The sequence below is a fragment of the Fukomys damarensis genome, unplaced genomic scaffold (genome assembly GCF_012274545.1).
Source record: "Fukomys damarensis isolate Sample0158 unplaced genomic scaffold, DMR_v1.0_HiC HiC_scaffold_20, whole genome shotgun sequence".
In the NCBI taxonomy this organism is placed as follows: Eukaryota; Metazoa; Chordata; class Mammalia; order Rodentia; family Bathyergidae; genus Fukomys; species Fukomys damarensis.
The window spans coordinates 28,844,814-28,865,152 of NW_022900932.1; the positions used below are offsets into that span (position 1 = coordinate 28,844,814).

General features: G+C 40.6%; 1 protein-coding gene across 24 annotated transcripts in view; it reads left to right on the forward strand.

Annotated features, from left to right (window-relative positions):
* Nucleotides 1-20,339, forward strand: part of Ank3 (ankyrin 3) — a 316,318-nt gene that overhangs the window by 203,088 nt on the left and 92,891 nt on the right. For 9 of the 24 annotated variants that reach the window (XM_033766574.1, XM_033766575.1, XM_033766576.1 and 6 more), the window contains 3 exons: nt 10,689-10,812; nt 12,589-12,600; nt 15,726-15,828. In XM_033766574.1, coding sequence (XP_033622465.1) covers nt 10,689-10,812; nt 12,589-12,600; nt 15,726-15,828 — 239 coding nt within the window. Of the gene's footprint in view, nt 1-8,799; nt 9,442-10,688; nt 10,813-12,588; nt 12,601-15,725; nt 15,829-20,339 lie in introns of those variants that run through there. The other 15 variants (XM_010602930.3, XM_019204416.2, XM_019204421.2 and 12 more) reach the window with 6 other exon arrangements.

The window sequence follows — 20,339 nt, forward strand, 5'->3', positions numbered from 1 at the left end:
GTCCCTGTGTTTCCACTTGAAGCGTCTGACCTGCCTCAGTAGAAGTAGGTCCTAAGCCAACCATTTTTCATCCCTGTCCCCCTGACAGTGCAGTCTACCACAGAGAGGAAAGGTGAGCCCAGGAACTGTCACCCCTGAGACTGAAGGACCAGGGCAGGTGGTTGGGAGTGAGCAGTTAGGGAGACCAAGGAAAGATGTCATGCGTGCGGGAGGAGTCCTTATCACCAGGGTCAGAGTGAAGATGATAACAGAGAAAAGGCCCCCAGGTCTTTGCACTGTGTGTCTTCATCTTTGGGTTATAGCTTGGAAACACAAACCAATGAGAGAGTGTTTATTGGCTGCCTTAACGATAGGCAACTTGGGGATAAGAGAAGAAACAGGCCAAATCCTTGCTTACTCAGTGTGCACTCAGTGGAAAAAGTGCCTGGTACTTCTTTGTACATTCCTGGGGAGAGTGAATGTGTTCCTGTGTTGTGCACACGAAGAGCTGGGGCTAGGGAGGTCTTGGTTTGAGGCCTTAGACTGATAAGGAAGGATGATAGAAGAACCAGTGGTGTGATGCTGTCACCTTGAATGTAGCTGTCTAATTTCTATGAAGGTAGGAACCAGTATTTTGGTGCCTGATTTCACAGAGGTAGTTTGTGGTTAGCAATTAATACATTGTCTAGTCCAAGTGCCATACATTTTAGATCACAGAACCAGGGTAAGTAATCTTTTACTCTCTTCTCTCTGCATTGTCTTAAGATTTAGGTACTTAGGGCTGGGGTTTAGCTCAGTGGCACCGCACCTGCCTGGCAAGCACAAGGTCCTGAGTTTGATCCCAGGTACAGGAAAAAAAAAAAAAGATTTAGGTGCTTGTTTGACCAAGTCAGTGTATTTTCTACTCCTACTCAGATGACTAAGGAGAATTTCTACATTAGGGCTGAGAACATGAAAAAATTATAGTGTCTGTCTCAAACTTGTTGTCTTCTACCTCTTTGCAGGAAAGACACTGAATCTTTTTTCCCTTCTGGGATGGGTTTGTTTATTAACCCAACCAAGATCACAGGGACGTTTTTTATTGCTACATCTGGAAAAGTTCCAACACTGAGTCATGTATGCTTACTTTAGAAACTAGCCTGGGTTAAGGAGCAGTAAACTGCTATGCAACTTTTAAGACGCTAATCTAGCCACAATGAACAGAAAATGTTTACAAATGAAGAATCAAATTGACTTTGCACTCTGAAAAGAAAATGAACAGAGACAGTCATTTGTTCCTTGGGGTAACAGCAATTTACTGTTGAGAAGTATGCAGACTTCGTCATTCAAATGCTACCCACAAAGCCAGGGCCTCATGAGCACAGAGAGACGGAGAGGAAAGAAGGGTGCAACAGATGGCTGTCCTGCATGGGGTACATGAATCTCTTCCATGCATGGGAACACAGCTTTTCAGCTTTCTCGGTGTCTGGTATTTCATCCATGCTGTATCCATTTCCTCAGCTTACCCCAGAGTCATCACCTATGTTGAGAAGGAAAGCAAGAAATTTTCTACTCCAGTGCTTATCGTATGTTTTGGAAAAACAGCCACTGGAGCTGGAGAGGATGGAAAATAAAAGGTTCAGGGAATGGATTGCTCATTCTGAGCTGAGGTGACAGGCAGAGCAGGACTCTATTCTTTACCTTGAAGATGGGGCTGCCTGCTGTTTCCTCTGAAACTCCAACCACGCCAGAAAGTCCAGTGGGTTCCTCTGCAAAATGGAAGGAGAAATGCAGATCTGGAATTTCAGTAATTTTTCCATTAACTATTGCATGGCTCCAGGATAGAATTCAACCTTTGGGATTAAAGTGTGAGGGGATAAGGGTCCTCATCTTACCAGATCACCTCTGTTTGCTACTCCCATTTCCTTGCTTATTTGAGAACCAAAATGTCAGGATCTCTAGGAAAAAGTCCTATGAGTAAATGCAGTGGTTTGGATTCTCTAGGTTGAAAGTATATTGTTTACGCGGTACATCGCACATAAATCTTTCTGTTAAGGTTTTAAACTTGATGGAAAGCATTTTCTTCTCCAGGTTATCTGTGTTTTCTGAGCCTTCAACAATTAAAGCATGCTGGGCTTCATTTCTCATCAACTCCTTTCTCATACAATTGCTGAGACGAAAAGAAGAAATGTATATGAAGGAATTGGAACACTCACTGGCATTTAATGGATGCCAATGAATGGCAATTCCTCTTTTTTTTTTTTTCTGTCAGACAGATATGACCATCCTACTTCCTGCTTTAAGAGCATGAGAGAATAAGGAAGGGTTTTGGCTGAGTCTTCAGTTTAAAAAAAAAAATGACTCAAAATGATTGTGTTACCACCCACCAATAGGGCCACTCAGATGGCCCTTGTTACTCTTACAGCCCCGCAGAAGGGCCCTAAAACTGAGTCTCCACCAGCTCAATGCCTTGCTGTTCTGGGAACACACCCATTCTTTCCCTCTTGTGCTGTGTCCTCTAGCTGGAAATGGTCTTTTATTCCTTTCTACTTGACTCATACGCCCTCTGTTTAGCATCTCCTGAATCTATTCAGGCTGAGGTGAAGCCTCCCTTTGAGCTCCCCATCATGGTGTGAAGGTGAAGGGTCTGAGTTCTACAGGCTGACTGTCTGGGCTGCACCCCAGACTCTGCTCCTAACCTTATCTGCAAGTTCTAAGAAATAAGTGAACCTCTCTGAATGTTTCTTTATGAATAAATGGGGAGAATAGTACCATAGCGTTGGGGATTAAATGAGTTGCACATAAAATGTGCTCAGTGTGACACACAGAAAGCATCGGATAAGTCACTGCACAAAATTTGCTTATGCCCTGGTCTTCTTTATTGAAAGGCAACGGCTGGCTCTGCCCTCTGGATATTTGAAGTGTGGTTTGCAGACAGGCAGCATTGCAGTTGCCTGAGAGCCTGGTACCTGTGCTGAAACTCAGGGGGCCTGTGGGCCCGACAGCCGCAGGTTAACCAGCTCCCCCTGTGACACAAATATTGTGTATACGTCCACATTTGAGAAACTGTACTCCTTTAATAGAACTTAGTTAGGGAAGCTCGTATTTTAACCCCAGCAATTCTCCCCTGGAAAATAGAAACTTAGTTCTATAAGACCATTGGATGACTGTTACTTGTAAAATTCCTTTAGACTTTGGTTCTCCAGTGTGGTTCTTGGAGCAGCAGCATGAGGTCACTTGGGAATGTGTTAGGAATGCACATTTTCAGGTGCGAGGGTTATGAAGTACTGCTTCGGGGCATGAGGAAGCTACCAGAAATACCGCATTGTAACAACTTCTTCCTGTGGCTCTTGTGAATCTCGTTTTCTCTGGTCTGCCTCTCATAAGAGTGAAGGAGAATGTCATAAAGTCGTGTTTCCTCTCCATATTTGCTGGAGAGACGCTCATGCTCATGTCAATGTCTACCTGGCAGGCTGATGTATGTCAGAACGGTATTTCTGGTGGCTGGAACACACAGTCTGTATGTCCTGTCTGCAGTCCCTGTATTTTGTTAATTTTATTAATTTTTTGAATAGGTGATAGATGCACATGGTACAAAATTCCCAAGGTGCAAGCGTTTACGGTGACAAGTAAGTCTGCCTTGCCATTATCTCAGTAATACAGTTCCCTCTGCAAAGGCAATCATCACTGAATTTTCAATTCTTCACATATTTATTGAGCACCTACTATGGACCAGGTACTGTTCTGGGCACCAGATAGAGAAAGATGCAAAGCCCCCTGCTCCCGTAAAGATTACCTTTCGATTTACAATTTCTTGTAGTATGTGTTCAATAATATTCTAAGTTTCCTATAGGCAACATGCTATAGTAGTTAAAAAGTAGGTCTCCATAGTCAAACCAATTGATTTTGAGTCCCATCTTTTCCATATTTTAAGTGATCCTGGATTATTTATTCCATCATCACAGACTGGGTTTTATTGATCTTAAAATAGATATAAATAATAGTTCTTTTTAATAACAAGGTGAGAATTAAATACAATGATACTGTATATACAAAGCACTAAGTACAGTGTCCAGAACATAGTAAATGCTCAATAAATATAAATGTTGATTATAATGATGTGATCTCATTTTCCTAAGGTATAGACTGGAGATGGTTAAAGGATTACTTATCTTGGTAGTTTTCATTTTCTCTCTTTGCAATATGCTCAAAAATCACTTTTTAAAGAATAAGTATCAGTAAATTTAACTCATCTAAGTTTGATCATTAACTGCTATGTGGAGAACTATTCGCTAAGTTCTATTAAGAATCCAACTAATGAATCAGAATAGCAATTATGTTGTTCCTCTTTATTCATTTATTGAACTTTTCAAAATAGGGAATTTGAAGATTTTGTATTACCGTATTTATTGATTTGGAGGTGTTTTCAGCTTTTTAGTGTTACAAACTACACATTTGGGAATATTCTGTATTTCATAAGAACTAAGCACTTCTGAACAAAAAATTTAGCAATATAATTGGTATAGTAATTTTAAAGAACTCTATTTATTATTCAAGTCCCTACTCAGAAGAGAAAGCAACTTTCAGTCCTTTGAAAAGCAACAAAAGTATATTGAGGTAGTGGTTTTAAAATGGGGAAAGACTAGAAGAAAATTCTCTGAAGAGGAAAAGAGGGAAAACAGAAGGAGAAAGAGAGGGTGAGGAGAGAACTCCTCGCACAAGAAAACACCTTCAAATGTTACACCAAGAGCTGTTTCCTTTACTCAGCATTAAAAAAAATGATCACAAGGGATCATAATGAAGATTGCAAGAAAGTAGGAGTATATATACCAAAGTATATACTGGACCAGTGGCTTCAAATCTAAAAAGAGTAAGGGCACACCTATTTGATTTACCACAGTCCTGGTAATTATTTAATATATTCTTTACCTTTCTCTGTATTTTGTATTGTTTTCCTGCTGGGCAAATGTTTGGAGCTGTGAATGAACGGGCCATTATGGTACTTGAAGTCTCTTAGCCTAGTCAGCCACGTAAGGAAAACCAGAAGAGATAGCTGGAAAAGTGAATGTAAAGCCTCCCTTGGCATTTGTATTGTTTGGTCAATGGTGGGATCGAGGTGGGTTTGAGAGTGTTGTGTCCCCTTTAAAACATTTTCTAAGTTGTGATATATTATTGACAGAAATGGATTAACACAAAAGAACATTTGTGCTCAAAACTAGATAGGGAGGCTTTATCTAACAGCACTGGCCACTGTACTTCTGGTGTCTGTACAAATCATGCAATGTACTACAGAGCTAACACCTGATTTTTTATTAGGGATGCATTAGGCAGTCAGTGTAGGGCTTCTTCAGCTTACCTTTGACCTCATCCTTTCCATTTCTGTTTGTCTTTGTTGATCTATTACAAAGCAACAACCTAGCCAAGCATGGGGCATAAGCCTATAATCCTAGCTATTCAGGAGGCAGGAGCATAGCAAGTTCAAGGCCTGCCTGGACAGTTTAGTGAGGTCTTGTCTCAAAATACAATTTTTAAGAAGGGCTGGAGCTATAGCCCAGTGATAGAAATAATAACCCGTCTCTAAACTTGGTGGTTTAGTTTATTATTATCTCCTGTGGCTCTGTGAGTTGACTGGGCTCAGCTGGTTTCTAGGGCTCTTTCATGATGTTGCAGGCAGTTAGCAGCTGAGGCAGGAGTAACATGACCGGATGTCCAAGATGATGCCTTCACTCAAAAGTCTGAACTCTCGGCATCAAAGGGTCCACTTAAGCTTCTCTGTGACACAGTAGGTTCACGGTACTCAGATTTCTGACAGTGGACTGGCTTCCTCTACCAAACCAGCATTCCAAGAGGCCCTAAGAAGATACAAAATTTCTTTGAACTCAGAGGTCATGCAAAATCACTTTCCCTGAATTTTTCTGTACAAAACTTTCGCCTCCCATCTTGAAATAAGGGCTCTACACAAAGGTATGAAAAGAGGGCGGGGGATTTAGCTCAGTGGTTCCACCGCCTGCTTCACAAGCACAAGGTCCCAGATTCTATTCCCGGTACAACCCCCCAAAAAAAAACAAACACAAAGGTATGAAAAGAAGGAAGCATAGTTTGGTGGAGGTGAGGCTAGGGGAGGCATCTTGCAAGACCTTAGTTGCCTTTTACGTATTGGTTAGAAGATAACATGAAACAAAATATTTTTGGATTATATGATGGGTTAAAAAACAGTTAACAATTCACTCACTACTACTTATTTCCCTCCTTTGCTATAGTAGTATGTTGTACTGCACAATAATCATAGAATGTTTCAAAGGACAGTGGATCTTTTTGTTGTTATTGTTCAATCATTTACAGTATTCATTCAATCAACAAATATTTGCTGAACACCTGTACAAGCCAGGACCTGTGTAAGTAACAGAGGAGGAACATTCCCTGCTGTTGTTGGCTTTTGTCTTTACTGGTAGGAATGGTAACAATTTAAGTGCTAATTATATAAGTTGGGCATTGGAGAAAGCTGCGTTAGAATAGTTACAGAGTTGATAAAGCCTCTACTGTGTGCATTATTTCATTTAATCCCCACAGAAACTCTTGGAATAGCGGCAGCCTTATCCCAGGTTTGTAACCCTTAAACTACTGTGACTGAAATTTTTGGGTTTTTTGTTTGTTTTTTGCAGTACCTGGGATTGAACTCAGCACCTTGTGCCAGCGAGGCAGGCATGGTGCCACTGAGCTAAATCCCCAGCCCTGTGACTGTAATATTTAAATGACATTTCAAAGGTCATCCAATCGATAAATAATAGGGCTTGAATTTGAACTCAGAGCACCTCCTGTGCAGAACTGCATTAAAATAATACCGCTGTTTTTATTTCTGAAATCACATCTTTTAAGAAATATTTTCACTGTTCTAGAATGGTAAGTATATAATTACTGCCATCATGCTATTTTAATTACTTTTTGGCCAAATGTATTGACAACTCCTACCCTTACCCAACACAGGGCTTATTTTGATTTCATAGTGACCATTCTTAAGTCCAAGAAGGAGGAGTAAAGAGTAAGAGACTTACTCTCATTTACTGAGATGTTACTGTAAGCCAGTCATGAGAAAAGTGCTAACTTGCTGTGACATGGAAATTTTTCTTTTCTTTTCTTTTTTAATACCAGGGATTGAACTCAGGACCTTGTGCTTGAGAGGCAGGCAGTGGCACCACTAAGTTAAATCCCAGCCCAACATGGAAATTTAAAAAATGAAAATAGAACAAATTAACCTCTTGACCAGCAGTCATAAATTACACAATACTTATGGGGTGCTTCCACTATACCTGGTGCAGGGAAAAGATGACTGACTCCTAGTCTAGGGATTTCACCAGGCAATGGGAGAAACTAAGCAGGTAGTTTTATTGATAGGACATTCTGACAACGGCCACCCCAGGGGGGGGGGACACTTCGCCTCAGGTGATGAATGGAAGGCAGGGAGAGAGGTTGTAAGAAGAGTGGAAAAATTAGGTAAGCAGGGCCACCCCGGGGGGGGACACTTCGCCTCAGGTGATGAATGGAAGGCAGGGAGAGAGGTTGTAAGAAGAGTGGAAAAATTAGGTAAGCGGACAAGAGGGGCCAATGTTCTATCAAGAGAGTACACCCAACGTAAGGTTCAAAGTCTCAGAGTTTAAGGAATTCTAGGGACTGAATTGACTATGACGATACACAGGGTGGGTGTGGTGGGGTGGTGGCCAGGGTTGAAGCTGGCCATGGCCTCCCTGGGAAGCACATTATATCTGTATCTCAGGTCTTGTTTGGAATTTTGAATTCAGTGCATCTACTGGAAGAGGCTTCACTCAGCTGTACGGATTCTGTTTTTGAGACATTACTCTTGAAATCATGGCTTTCCTTCCGTACAGGGTTGGGGAGAGATTCTTTCACTTGGAAATAGTTTTCCATATGGACCAGGCATTACAACTGGCTTCCCTTCTATTTCTGTATATTTAAAATGTTGATTACAGCCAGACTAACCAACCATGACAGAAGGTGTCATAACACTTTAATATTATGAGTCGTTCATTTTTCATTCATTTATGCATTTATCCAGGGAAAAAAACATTGTCCTACACCTACCTCATCAGTGCTACAGAATGAAATTGCTGTTTGTAGGTAAAAAGCTTAGAGGGCAGATGAACCATTAGTAAGAGAGGCCAGGGCTAGCTTACTTCGGCAGGACAGCTTCAGAACGCTTTCCTTCCTTTTCTAGCCTAATTCTCCAGCTATTGTGGTGTGGGGGGTGGGGGTGTCGAAAAACTGGCTTCTGCAGTGTACCCAGATGGAGGATGCACAAACCCAGCTAGTAGTTTTTTTCCTCATTGCCAATATAAACAGGGTGGAGTCGCCTAGAAGGGAGGCACTGAGTTCCAGGGAGAGACAATGGAACAGTAAAGACACCAACACCTCCAGGACCAGCTCCTATCCAGGCATCGGAGCCCTCCCCAAAGCACCAGCTCTCCCTAAAACACCTGCCCTCCCTGGGCTTGGCTCCCTCTCCCCAGAGGGAGACCCAGTTAGTCCCGGGACTGAATTAAAGAGTTGGGAGGACTTGTTCCAAAAATAAAGCAAAACACCCTGTTGCTCTTCCCCACCCAGCCGGTCTTATGAATGCTCCCTTCTCCAACTCCTGATCCCGAGCACTGGCCGTAGCATATTCCCAAACTCGTCTTTGCGAGTGCTGTGACTGCGGCTGTTGCCCTGGCCCCAGGGTTTCACAACCTCAACCCAGGGGCAGGCCCTCCCTCTCTCCTTTCCCCTCCTTCCACCTGACAGGGACCATAAATAACAAGCTCCCGGTGTTCCCAGCTGAGAACAAAGTTGAAAGTTTGCCTGCTGCTCCTAGCCGCTCCCTGCGAGGGCCACTTCTTTGTTTTCTTCTACGGTTGTTCTCTCTACCTGGGGTTGGCTGATTCTTCATTCATTTTTGAGGAGAGTCGCCTCCTACTTAAACGCGGCACCTCGCATTTTCTCCCTGCTTTTCGGGCAGTTCTCAGTTACCCGGTTAGGCACCGGGCACCAGTATCAAATTACCGAAAGGCTACACCGAAGCAGTCCTCATATTTACATACAAATAACTCGTGGGCTTGCATTTATGTCGCCATTGGGGCCTGCTAGAGGCTTGCCAGCGGAGTTCTTAATCCAATCAGAAGGCGCTTTAAAAGGATGTCTGCGGAGTGATCAAACGGATCTTAATCTCAATTAAGTGTTGCCAGATTTTTTTTTTTTGATCTGAAATTTTGAAAATCTTCGAACTCTCATGAGTGGGAAAGAATGTGTAATTCCTCACTTGTCTACGAGGAGCCCAAGATGCTGAGGCAGAAGCCACAGCTGTGGTGAAGAGAGTGGATCCACTCTTCTCGGGCTGGTTTGGAAGTTGATTCCAAATCACTGCGTAAGGAATTCCTGGAAACGTCAGGAAAGCGTTTGATCAGCCCCGCCTGGTGGAAATGGCTTTACCACAGAGTAAGCTCTTTCTTTAAGTTGTACTTGGAATGTGCTGGTTTTGTTTCCGAGGCATTGGATGCGTTAGGAGCCCCGCTGTAAATAATGATTTAAAACAGTCTCTTGGTACTAGGTAATAGTAGAAAGTTGTTCTCTTCAGTTTGTACATTTGCAAAAACCGTAGTTGACAATGTATTTTTAGACTGGGTTGGTAGTTTAAGCTGAGTTCTGGTGGTTTTCTGAGTTTAAATGAATGGAAATTGTAAACGGAACTGAATGAAGGAATGGGGAAAAAATAGCCGGGGCGCATGAATCACTTACTTTGAGAAACATACATGTTTTTGAAATCTTTTTTAGACAGCCAAGTTTGTGTCTGGAAAGAAAATGAGAGTCATGAAAAAATCAGAATTTGCCTGTGTGTGGAAGGAACTTTTCCACAGCCTTGTCTACATTTTGAGGAGGATGGGAAACATCCCAGAGGGCAAAGACAATTGAAAAACCTGCCCTGTCACTCTTGGAATGTGGCTTTCTGTGTGAGGTCATGTTAGGCATATGTAGCCAGTAAAAGCAGTTTATGTGACTTAACTCTTTACATTGATAGTTAAAGAACAATTCATTCCGCCCTCCTTTTAAGCTGTAAAAGCCCCCATTTATCTCTTTAGAAGGTAGGGCTGCTTTCTAAGTAGACTTAGAATATTTGGACTGTTGGGTGCTTTGATAATTCGAGGGGTTTAGAAATAGTGCAACATTAATATTTCCAGGGTTCCCCAATAAGTAGTTTGAGCTCACATGTATAACTTGCTATTTTCTTGCATAAATCTCAAACTGAAATCCTGTGTGTGCAAAAAAGTTTTTTTTTAAAAAAATCTGTTCTCTTCCCCCATAAATTAGAAGAGATGTAATGAAGATGTATCTCTTATTTTGCAATCCATGTCCATTCAGACAAGCTGCCCTCATCATGGGTGAGATGAAGAAAAGGATGACCAACTTCAAGGTTTCACCTAGGGCCTTAAGGGCGAGGTGGTGTTTAAAAATTGGTACTTCAGACTCACAGCTGGGTATGCACTTAAAAAACTCATTCGTGAAATTGTGTACTAACCTCTGCTTGTACTTTCTCTTTCTAAGCTACAAAAATTATCCTGGGGGTAGGGAATGATGGTATGAGATAGTGGGTGATTAGCTGCTGACCAGAGGAACAGGTTTTCTCCACAAGTGACGGCTTTGCTAAAGGGAGGCTTCTGATCTTGGCTTGCTCTGTACCTCTGCAGGTGAAGATGCAATGACAGGGGACACAGACAAATACCTGGGGCCACAGGACCTGAAGGAACTGGGTGATGATTCTCTGCCTGCAGAAGGCTACATGGGCTTCAGTCTTGGAGCTCGTTCTGCGAGGTACTTTTGTTCATGTTATTCATAGTTAATTTAAAACAACCATGGTTTGTCATAAACCAACATCATTTTAATTTTCCACATTATTCCAAAATGTGCCCTTTGGATGAGGGTAAGAGTTTGGCGAAATGTTTTCAACTAAGATATAACATGCTCTGCTGTTTCTTTCATGGTTTTCAGTCCTTAATTTCATGTGATCAAACATGTTTAGTGTTTGTTCTTTGCTGTACTGTATAGTCCTGCCTCAAATATAGTAACAGCTGAGCTCACTGACAAAACTGGGGGAAGCACTCTGGGTCACATGTCTCCAAATTAAATTTTGCTCCATAGCAAGAGAAAAATCTTATTTACAAATAAATCCGAATATGGATCATTTACTGTTTGTTTTGTTCTGTTTCTTGGTACCTGGGATCGAATTCGGGGATCTAGCGCTTGCGAGGCAGGCAGCAGCACCACTCAGCTAAATCCCCAGCTTTATCATCTACTGTTCTTTATTGTTGAAGGAATGAATTCATGACTGAGACTTAAAAGAGGGCATCTCTGAAAAAATGTATTTATTAAAATCGGCAGCCAAATATAGAAATCTCTTCTGCCACTCTTCCATCATTTTGTTTGCAAAGGGAGCCATTAGTATAACAGTAACCTAGCATCAGTCACAGACAGGAATGGTGGTAAATTCAGTCCTTAACAACTGAAGTGTAAAACTTGTGCACTGAAAAACTTGACTCAAACTTTTCTTATTGTTTGAAAGAAACAAGATTTTGTCCAGAATTTGGAAGACTTCTTTTTTCCTGGTGTGGATTAACAGCCCATTTGCTGACAGTCAAGTTATTTTAAAGCTAATAATTAAACCTTCTAAGCCAGAGCCCTGAGGACATTTTCCTATAGTTTAAGAATCTGTTGTAAAAAAGTTTCATTGTCTAATAATAAATGGCACTTCCCACAAAGTAAACCTTGGAGTTTATTCTGAGTGTGGTTGCTATGGCCAGTTTAGGTGCTGAATTGATTTTTCTTTGAGATAGTCTTTTTTTAAGTAGAATTTTGAACTTCATTGACTTAGAACTTTTTCTTTGTAAATACACTTATAAAAGGCCTTAAAACCTTACTCTAGCAGGTGTCATTAACAAGAAGAGGGGAAAAAACTGAAAATATGCAATATTTCAGGTAATCACAGAGCAAGAAGTTATAACTGAAAATCTGCAGATTTGTAAAGGAACTACAGATTATTTATATCTTGCTTATATCTTGTTTAGCATTTTGTAGCTTTTATAATCCAATAATTAGCTGCTTCTCATTGTCAAATTTGTGAATCATTCATTAGCATGTATGAAATTATAGCAGCTGACCGCCAGTGAGATATGAAATCAGAGTACTGCCTGTTATAATTTTTTCTTGAGATTATTCCAACGCTGTCACACATCTAATTTTGATTGCACCATTATTTGTGGCTATTATATGTGAGTCATTTTTTACATTAGCAACTTATGTTATGCTCAGAGGCAAATTTTTAAGAAAAACTATAAAGCTAATATTTTTACAGCACTTTGTTAGAGTATTAAGTAAATTATTCTGAGTGTAACATTTTAAAAGGAATGTGTTAAATGTGTAACTCATTCAACCATAACATTTTTTTCTTTTTTCCCTGATTTTTTTTTTTTTTTTTTTTTTTTTTTTTTTTTTCTACTAACATTTTTTTTTTTTTTCCCTGATTTTTTTTTTTTTTTTTTTTTTGGCATTCTGTTTCTCCTGGTTTTTTTTCTAAAAATACTTTAAAAATAGTCCCAAGATAAGGTAAGAAGTCATGGCACTTTTATGATGTCTCTGCCCTTCTTCAGCTCATGTTCTCATTTTTATTTTATTCAGCATTGTGCTGTGCTGTGCTGTAATGTGCTGTGATTTGCTTTTTTTTTTCCTTCTGCTTTGCTTTAGAAAATCCATTTTGTGATTCTAAGAAAATTAGAAAGAAGCTAAAAAAGAAATGTTACTTAATGCCAAGGTGACTGAACACTTAAGGAACTTATCTCTTGACAAATTTTGTACAGTGCATGAAGTAACTGAAAACATTTCAGTAGTCTTAAACAAAAAGTCTTGATTTCTAGTGCTGTTTGTTTGCCAGATGCTGTTTGGAGTAGTGCTAGGCACACTACTGTAATTTTAGATTTTGAGGCATGTCTTTCTAACACTTCCTCTATCACTTATGGTATACTGATGGCTACAAATAATATTATTGGCATTAGTTAAAAGATATTTGATGCTTTTGAGACTGCCAAGCAAATAATCCATAGGTTTAGTTCCTGAAAATACTTAGGTGTGTTAAGGATTCAGAGTGAAATTTCATGGATTTAATGGGTTCCATCCGTCTAATGTAAGTTGGTCTAGAATAACCAGGAATAGAAACTTTAGATACCCGGTAAAATGAAGACAACTTTAGACCTTTCTGATAATAGCTAGGGCTATCACCAATCCTGAGCTCTGTTTTGCAGTTGCCATTCATATATATATATATATATATATATTAAAAGAAGGAGATGTTGAAAAGTATCAACGTGTCTTAGTTATCTTTAAAAAACTGAAATTAAAATAAATATGTAATCTCTTAAAAGTTTTAAGTATTTCTCTACTTATACAATGAAACTGTCTCACATACCACAAGTGTTAACGTACCATGCAGTGAGAATCACAATTTGAGGAAAAGAATGTTGTCTACAGAGTTCCTCCCAAATTGCGCCAATGGAGCTCTTGTACCATGAATACTTAGAAGCCGCAGTGCACCCACTAGCCACGCATGCCTATTTGAATCAAATTAGTTAGAGTTCAATAAAATTTAAAAAGCGGTTCTTCAGCCACACTAGCCACACTTCAAGTGCTGGGTAGCCACATGTGGCTGGGAGTGACACAGATCCAGCACATCTCCAGCCTACCTCTGGGATCTGTTGGACAGTGGTGAGCTGGAAAGAATTCCTGCTCTTAGGAAGATTCTGCTGTGTTGGAGAGAAAAAATGAGGCTAGAAGCAGAAGGAGTAAGAGAAGGAAATGCTCACAGCTGGAAAGAAGGGGCGAAGAGGAAGAGCTGTGGGCTACATGATTGTGCACAGAAGGCCTGACTGAGCCAACGGTTCAGTCATGTGGGTTTCTAGGTAAGCTCCTCTATGCAGGGACAATGATCGTAGTACAGTGAACCCTTTACTTACAAACTTGATGGGTTCCCAAGGGCTGGTTGTAACTAAGTCAATGCAGCTGAGGTCTGGATGTTTACCTGGGAACACGCTATAGATAATAAGAAGCAGATGCATCTTTCATTAATCTGATTAACTCAAGTTGTTTGTCAGGCCAGTAGTAACTTGAGGGTCCATTGTAGCCCACACATGCTTACTGAATATACTAAACCATGACTCTGGAAAGATCAGCTGGAGATTCTGCTGAAATCTAAGGCTCTCGCCCTTGAAGTATAAACCTACTTATCTGTGTAGACACTCAGAATAATGCCTATAATATCAGGGGTCTCTGTGTCAACTCTGTATCTTGATATAAGAATACCCACTTTCAGATAATCTTTAGAATACTAGTAAGCAATGGGATACCTTTTTTGTGCAAAGCAAGGAATCATTCCTTATTTACAGTACTCTTCTTTGCTGTTGTTTCAGGCCAGGTATGCCTAAGGCAAAAGGCCAGTGCCAAGGTCCGACTGATTCAACTGGTAAAATAGGATAAACAACATTTAGATCCAATCAGTATATCAGTTACAGACGTGATGAATAAGGAAAACATCCTCGTCCCTACACTGAAGAGTCCACCCAAACAAAAAGCACTAGATGTCTATAATGCTAGCTGTGGGACACCATGTTGCTGAGGAGCTGATTCTAAACTTCAACTGAGTGATTTTATGTTCTACAGCTGTCTTCCAAGGATGAGACAGGAAACTCAGGCCTCCTTGGGGCGTGGAAGTGAGAAAAAGCTATCTCGTGACAGCCGTCAGGTGAGGTAGGGAGGCAGCTGGGAAACCACGCTGGCGTAGTTCCTCCAAATCTGCGTGCTTCCTGCTCCTGGGGGATCACAGGTATTAATCTGAGACTCAGACTGATTACACTTCCAATCCTCTCCTGATTGAGCTGGATATACGCGAGGTCATCAGGGTGACTTGGCAGAGCTGTCTTCCTTCGTCCCTTTCTCTGCTGGCTTTCAGTTTAGAGGTCAGTGTGATGAAAGGCACTTCAGAGCATCTTGGAGCTGTACTCTGGGAAATTCAGGAACTACATGGAGGATTTCAGAGAGGTTAGGAGGGGGAAGAGAAGAGTCAAGGGAGGACAGGTGGGATATTTGCAGGGAAGGGAATAACCACCCAGAAATTTGAATGTTTCTTCGAGGCCAGGAAGGTGGCAAAGAAGATGATACAAGTATATTTGAAATACTTTTTTTCATGATATTTTCCATGAGGCAACTACAAGCCAGAGCTCTCCATAAGTTAAACCCATATCTAGTTCTCAAAAACTTATAAACAAACTCTCAGCGACATAATTCCATTCAAAAGTGCAAAGCAAGCAGAGAGACGCCAAAGAGGAGCTATAATCTAAGATCTGACCCACCACCCAGAAAATTCGCTATCAATTATCTGAAAATTCTCAGTATCATGTGGTTCAGATTCATAGTCAAACATCTAGTTTTTATTCATTTCATCTTTACACATACTGAAAAACAATTGGCCTAATTGTAAACAAAACCTGATTATCAGTTTGTGTGTGCTTAAGACATTTCCTCCAATATAAAGAATTTTATTTTTGATACTGTCCTTCTAAGAAAAAAAAACTTGTTGATATTTTTAGCCATCTTGCCTGTTTGGAAAGTTGCATGCATTAATTTTCTTTTGTTCATCTCATCATCATCTACCACTGTTGAATGGTTAACTGTAAATACAACAGCCTCCGCTCCTTCAGTTCGGATAGGTCTTACACCTTGAACAGAAGCTCCTATGCCCGGGACAGCATGATGATTGAAGAGCTTCTTGTGCCATCCAAAGAGCAGGTGAGCATTCTTCTCAGCTTTCTCAAAATACTCTTTGGTCGTTGACCTGTAATGTGTATGATTGGGTCAAGCTGTGTGTCCTATAAGAAAATCATTTCTGCGTTTGATTTTGCATTTGTAAATCTTCTGGTACTGGCCAGTTCAAAGAGCCATTTCTACCATGATCAGGAATATCACTTTCTTCTGTGGTAAAGTTCCTGAAATTCTACAAAGGGAAACAGTGTTTAAAAAAAAAAGTGTAGATACCTTTCTCGTCTCTAGATCAAATCTATTTCAAACATTTTTAGGGAGACTTCATAAAAATTGGTAGCCGAGTTGCCAACATTATTAACGTGGATGTTTTATTTTGCTAAGTAAACTATGTATGCGTGTTGGAATTTGCTAGGGTTGTTTTTAACAAGTAGTTAAAGATAATTTTGATTCCTTGGCTTTAAAGCTGCCTGTGATGGGCCTTCTCAAGATGTATTTTGTTTTCTCCCAGGATCTCTACTAGATTTTTGGGATCTTTGGGCAATTTTTTCTTCCTCATAATAAGGTTGGATAGATTCTGGGTTAACATATGAACTTTAGCAACATAGTCCTGTTTCATTCGTGCTCAGGATGGTTCTACAGTTATTTCTGGATATACACGGTACCTGGTTTTAAATGTGCAGAGTAGTAATCTGGTAATGGATAGAACTGTTTGGAGCCTAAAACAAATTTGTGAGTGGCTTGTAATATTTAAAGAGTGTTAGTAATTGGTGAAAGTATGCTACTTTTACTTATTTACTATATGAAGGGGAGTTAAAACTAATGAATAATGAATAGTCACTTAAGCCCAGGTTAGGGGTTAAGCAACACGTAATCAGAGTTTTCTCCCTTGTGTCTGGAGGTGCTGACCTACAGATGTGCATTGTACTTCACAAAGACCTACAGTGAATGTTACTTTGCACTCTGTAGAACATTCTTAGCTTGCCTTACAAAGGTGAATACAGGGACTCCTCAGTGTTTGGTCAGACCCATAATACACACACATACACAACACACACACACACACACACACACAAATTAAAAAATAAAAACTACTTTGCAAAACAAGGTGATAGTATTAGGGAAAAGGACCTTCTCTCAAACAGTGAAGTCAGGCTTGTGGGTATAAGGTATTGCCAGGCATTGCTTGAGACGTTCAGAACAATCTTCTCCTTAGTCTGGTAATTCTGCTCTCTTCGCATTCCCCACTGAAATGAGACATTAGCGGGTATATTGGTAAAAGTTAAGTGTACAAAATGCCTGTTATTCACCATGCCCTAGGAAAATCCCTCTGCAGGTGAAAGGAGATTCCTTGGTATCAGTGCCATTTTGCCCTTGCGTAGAATGTGTGCTGAGGGGCTCCTGGTCAAACGTCATTATGTTTATATTTCTGAATATATTGGTTTTAGAGCAAGGGCCTGACGTGGGGACCCCCATCTCCATCGTCACCACGATCCCCACCGTTACCATCACCACCAGAGTTATTTACCTCCCAGCTTTTGCACACCAGCATTAAAGCAAAATATAAATGTTTGCACTGTTGCAAGGGTACAGACTGGTCTCTGAGGGTTCTCACACCATTGCATGTAGTTATTGCCAAGATGTACTTACAGAACAGCCAGTAAGCACTGCAGAACTAAGGATTTGTGAAAAGAAGGAAAAGACAAGGATAACTTCTGAGGTCAAACTGAAGGTTTTAGAATCAAGTTGCTACCAGTCCATTTCAGAATACTCTGTGTGAACAATTTCAGAAATACTTTCTGTAAACCAGTCAGAAGGGAGAGCATAGGACATTGTGAATCTTTAAAAACATTCTTAAGCTGTTAAATGTAGAAGTAGGAAGGTGGTTTTCTTTAATGAATGCAGAGTTCTCATGAGTGATGGGCCTTCCCTGTGGGACTGGCATGTTTAGTGATCACATGCATTACTCAGAACCACACAAATCCATGACAAATCGACAAGAAATTTGAACAAAAATGTGAAAATCATAAGCATATTTTGCAATCACCCAAGAAATTTTGAAAATGTATTGTATCTCCACACTATTAGGAAACTATAGTAATTTTCTTAGCACTGTTAATAATATTGACACTATGCATGAGAATGTCCCTATTCTAGGAATACACATGCTGAAGCTTTCAAGAATTAAATGATCACGAGGTCAACTATTTTCAAATTGTTCCGAGAGGGAAAGACAAGTCCCAGATAAAGCAGGTGTTGCAAAGTGTCAGTTGTTGAATCTAAGTGTTGATGTGTATGGATAAGTTTCATACAGTTTTTTTCCAACTTTATTTATGTGAACACCTTCAACAGAAAAACTTGAAGAGGGAAAACAAATTCTGAAACTCTGAAAGAGGTGTGTTAACTGTAGCGCCTAGTTGTCCTAGTGGAAGAGGGGAAGCAGCAAAGAGAGGTTGTCAGGACAATCTTGTTACACAGTGAAAACTAATAAAAGGCATTTACCAGCTGGGGTAATCCCAGCACTTGGGAGGCTGAGGCAGGAGGATTGCTGTGAGTTTTGGACCAGCCTGGGCTACAATAGTGAGTTCCAGGTCAGTCTCAACTACATAGTAAGACCCTGTCTCAAAGAAACTAAAAAAAACGACAACAACAAAAAAGGCATTCACTTTAGAAGTTCATTGAAATACTTTAAGTTAGAATGAAATGACCAAAAAAAATTTTTTTTGTCTATCATGCCTCTGTATTTAAGTCTCAAAAGATAGTTTTTCCCAGAGTAATAATTTTGTTGGAAAGCATGAAAGAAGTATTAAATATTTAGAATTCTTAAAGCAGTGATACAGGACATACTGTCAGATTTAAAACTGCTCTATCATTGCCCAGTTAAAGTTGGTTTGCTCAGACAAGGTGGGAAAAGAATATAGATGAGCTCAGTATACTCCTCTTCACCCCTACAAAGCGCTGTTGCTGCTCATTGTCCTCTGATCAGCTCACACATTAGCCACTGGTCAGGTTGAGACTGGGATGGATACTGCAGGTCTCCACCCTCAGTTTCTGCACACCTGTGTGGGGTGAGGGCAGAGCTTGGGAGTGAAGTTGGGAGAGAGAGATTTTTCCCCTTTCTTGTTGGCCTTAATCGTGGTTAGTCTGTCAACCATTCACCGCCCCCGGTTAGCAAAAGTGGACTTTTTCCCTCTGATTCCACTGCATTATCTATGAACTCTCTATTCTCTTTTTCTGCCCCCCCACCACAGTTCTGATGAATGAACCCCGGGCCTTTGCCCTGAGCTACCTCCCTCAACCTATTTTTAGTCTTCATTTTGAGACTGGATCTCACTGTGTAACCAAGGCTGGCTTTAACTTGCTGTCATTCTGCCTCAGCCCCACAGAATGCTGGGATTACAGGCGTGCTCCACCACACCCAGTTTGAACTCTCTATTCATTTACCTCCCCTTTACCTGTTAATCCTGTGTTACCTGAAGATAGGCTTCTGACAATATATATGTACATGAAGTCCTGTCCTGGATTTGTGAGACAACCTCCTATACGGTGGTGACTCAACCCTTCCCTCTCATGCAAATTATTTGCAAGACTTAGAAAAGGACAGCTGTTCTTTCACAGCTCACTTGGGCTGGGTGGATTTGGGCATGGCATTTCCGGTGCATGCCGAGTTGAATGATACTAATTCATAGACAGTGTTTCGTTTTGTTCATTTAGAGTCTCACTTTATACTCCAGCTTGACCTTGAACTTACTATGTGGCCCAGGCTGGCCTTGAACTTGCAGTAACCTTCCTGTTTTATCCTTCTGAACATGGATTATAGGCATACACCACCACACCTGGCCATAGGCAGTGCTCTTGACTGCAGGTGCACGTGGGAATCACATGTGGCTCTTTCAAAGAGGAGATGCCTACAGAATCAGAATCTATGGCTGGATTCATGGGCCATGTGTGATTGTTAAAGCTCCACAGGTTGCTGTGGTATGTGCCTGTAGTTAGGAGCCACTGATGATGGCAGCTCTGGCAGCTTTGTGAACAGTCTGCTCTTTGTATCCTGCACACAAGGTTTCGGCCTACCGGAAGTAAGAAATTTTGGACAAAAGACAACTGTACTGAACACGTACAAATTTTTTTCATTTTCTAAAGAATACACTATAGCAACTTTTTACATAGCATTTACACTGTATTGGGTGTTATAAGTAGTCTAGAGATGATTCAGAGTACACAGGAGGATCGTGTGAGTTATATGCAAATCCTCTACCATTTTATGTAAAGGACCTGAGCAACTGGGGATGAAGGGTATGTGCTGGAGAGAGAGATCCGTGAATACCAAGGGATGACATTCTAGTGGCCAGTCAACATCTACTGTATTTGTTGTATGACTATATCGTATGTCACGCTGTCTTAGAGCAACATCTGTGCTTGGGAACATTCATTTCCAAGTAATAATTCATTTCCAAGTTAATAAAGAAAAGGGATGAGTCTAAACTGAAGCCTGGTTGTTTGGGATGAATGTGGTAAACTGGTGCTTTCATTTCTTCTGA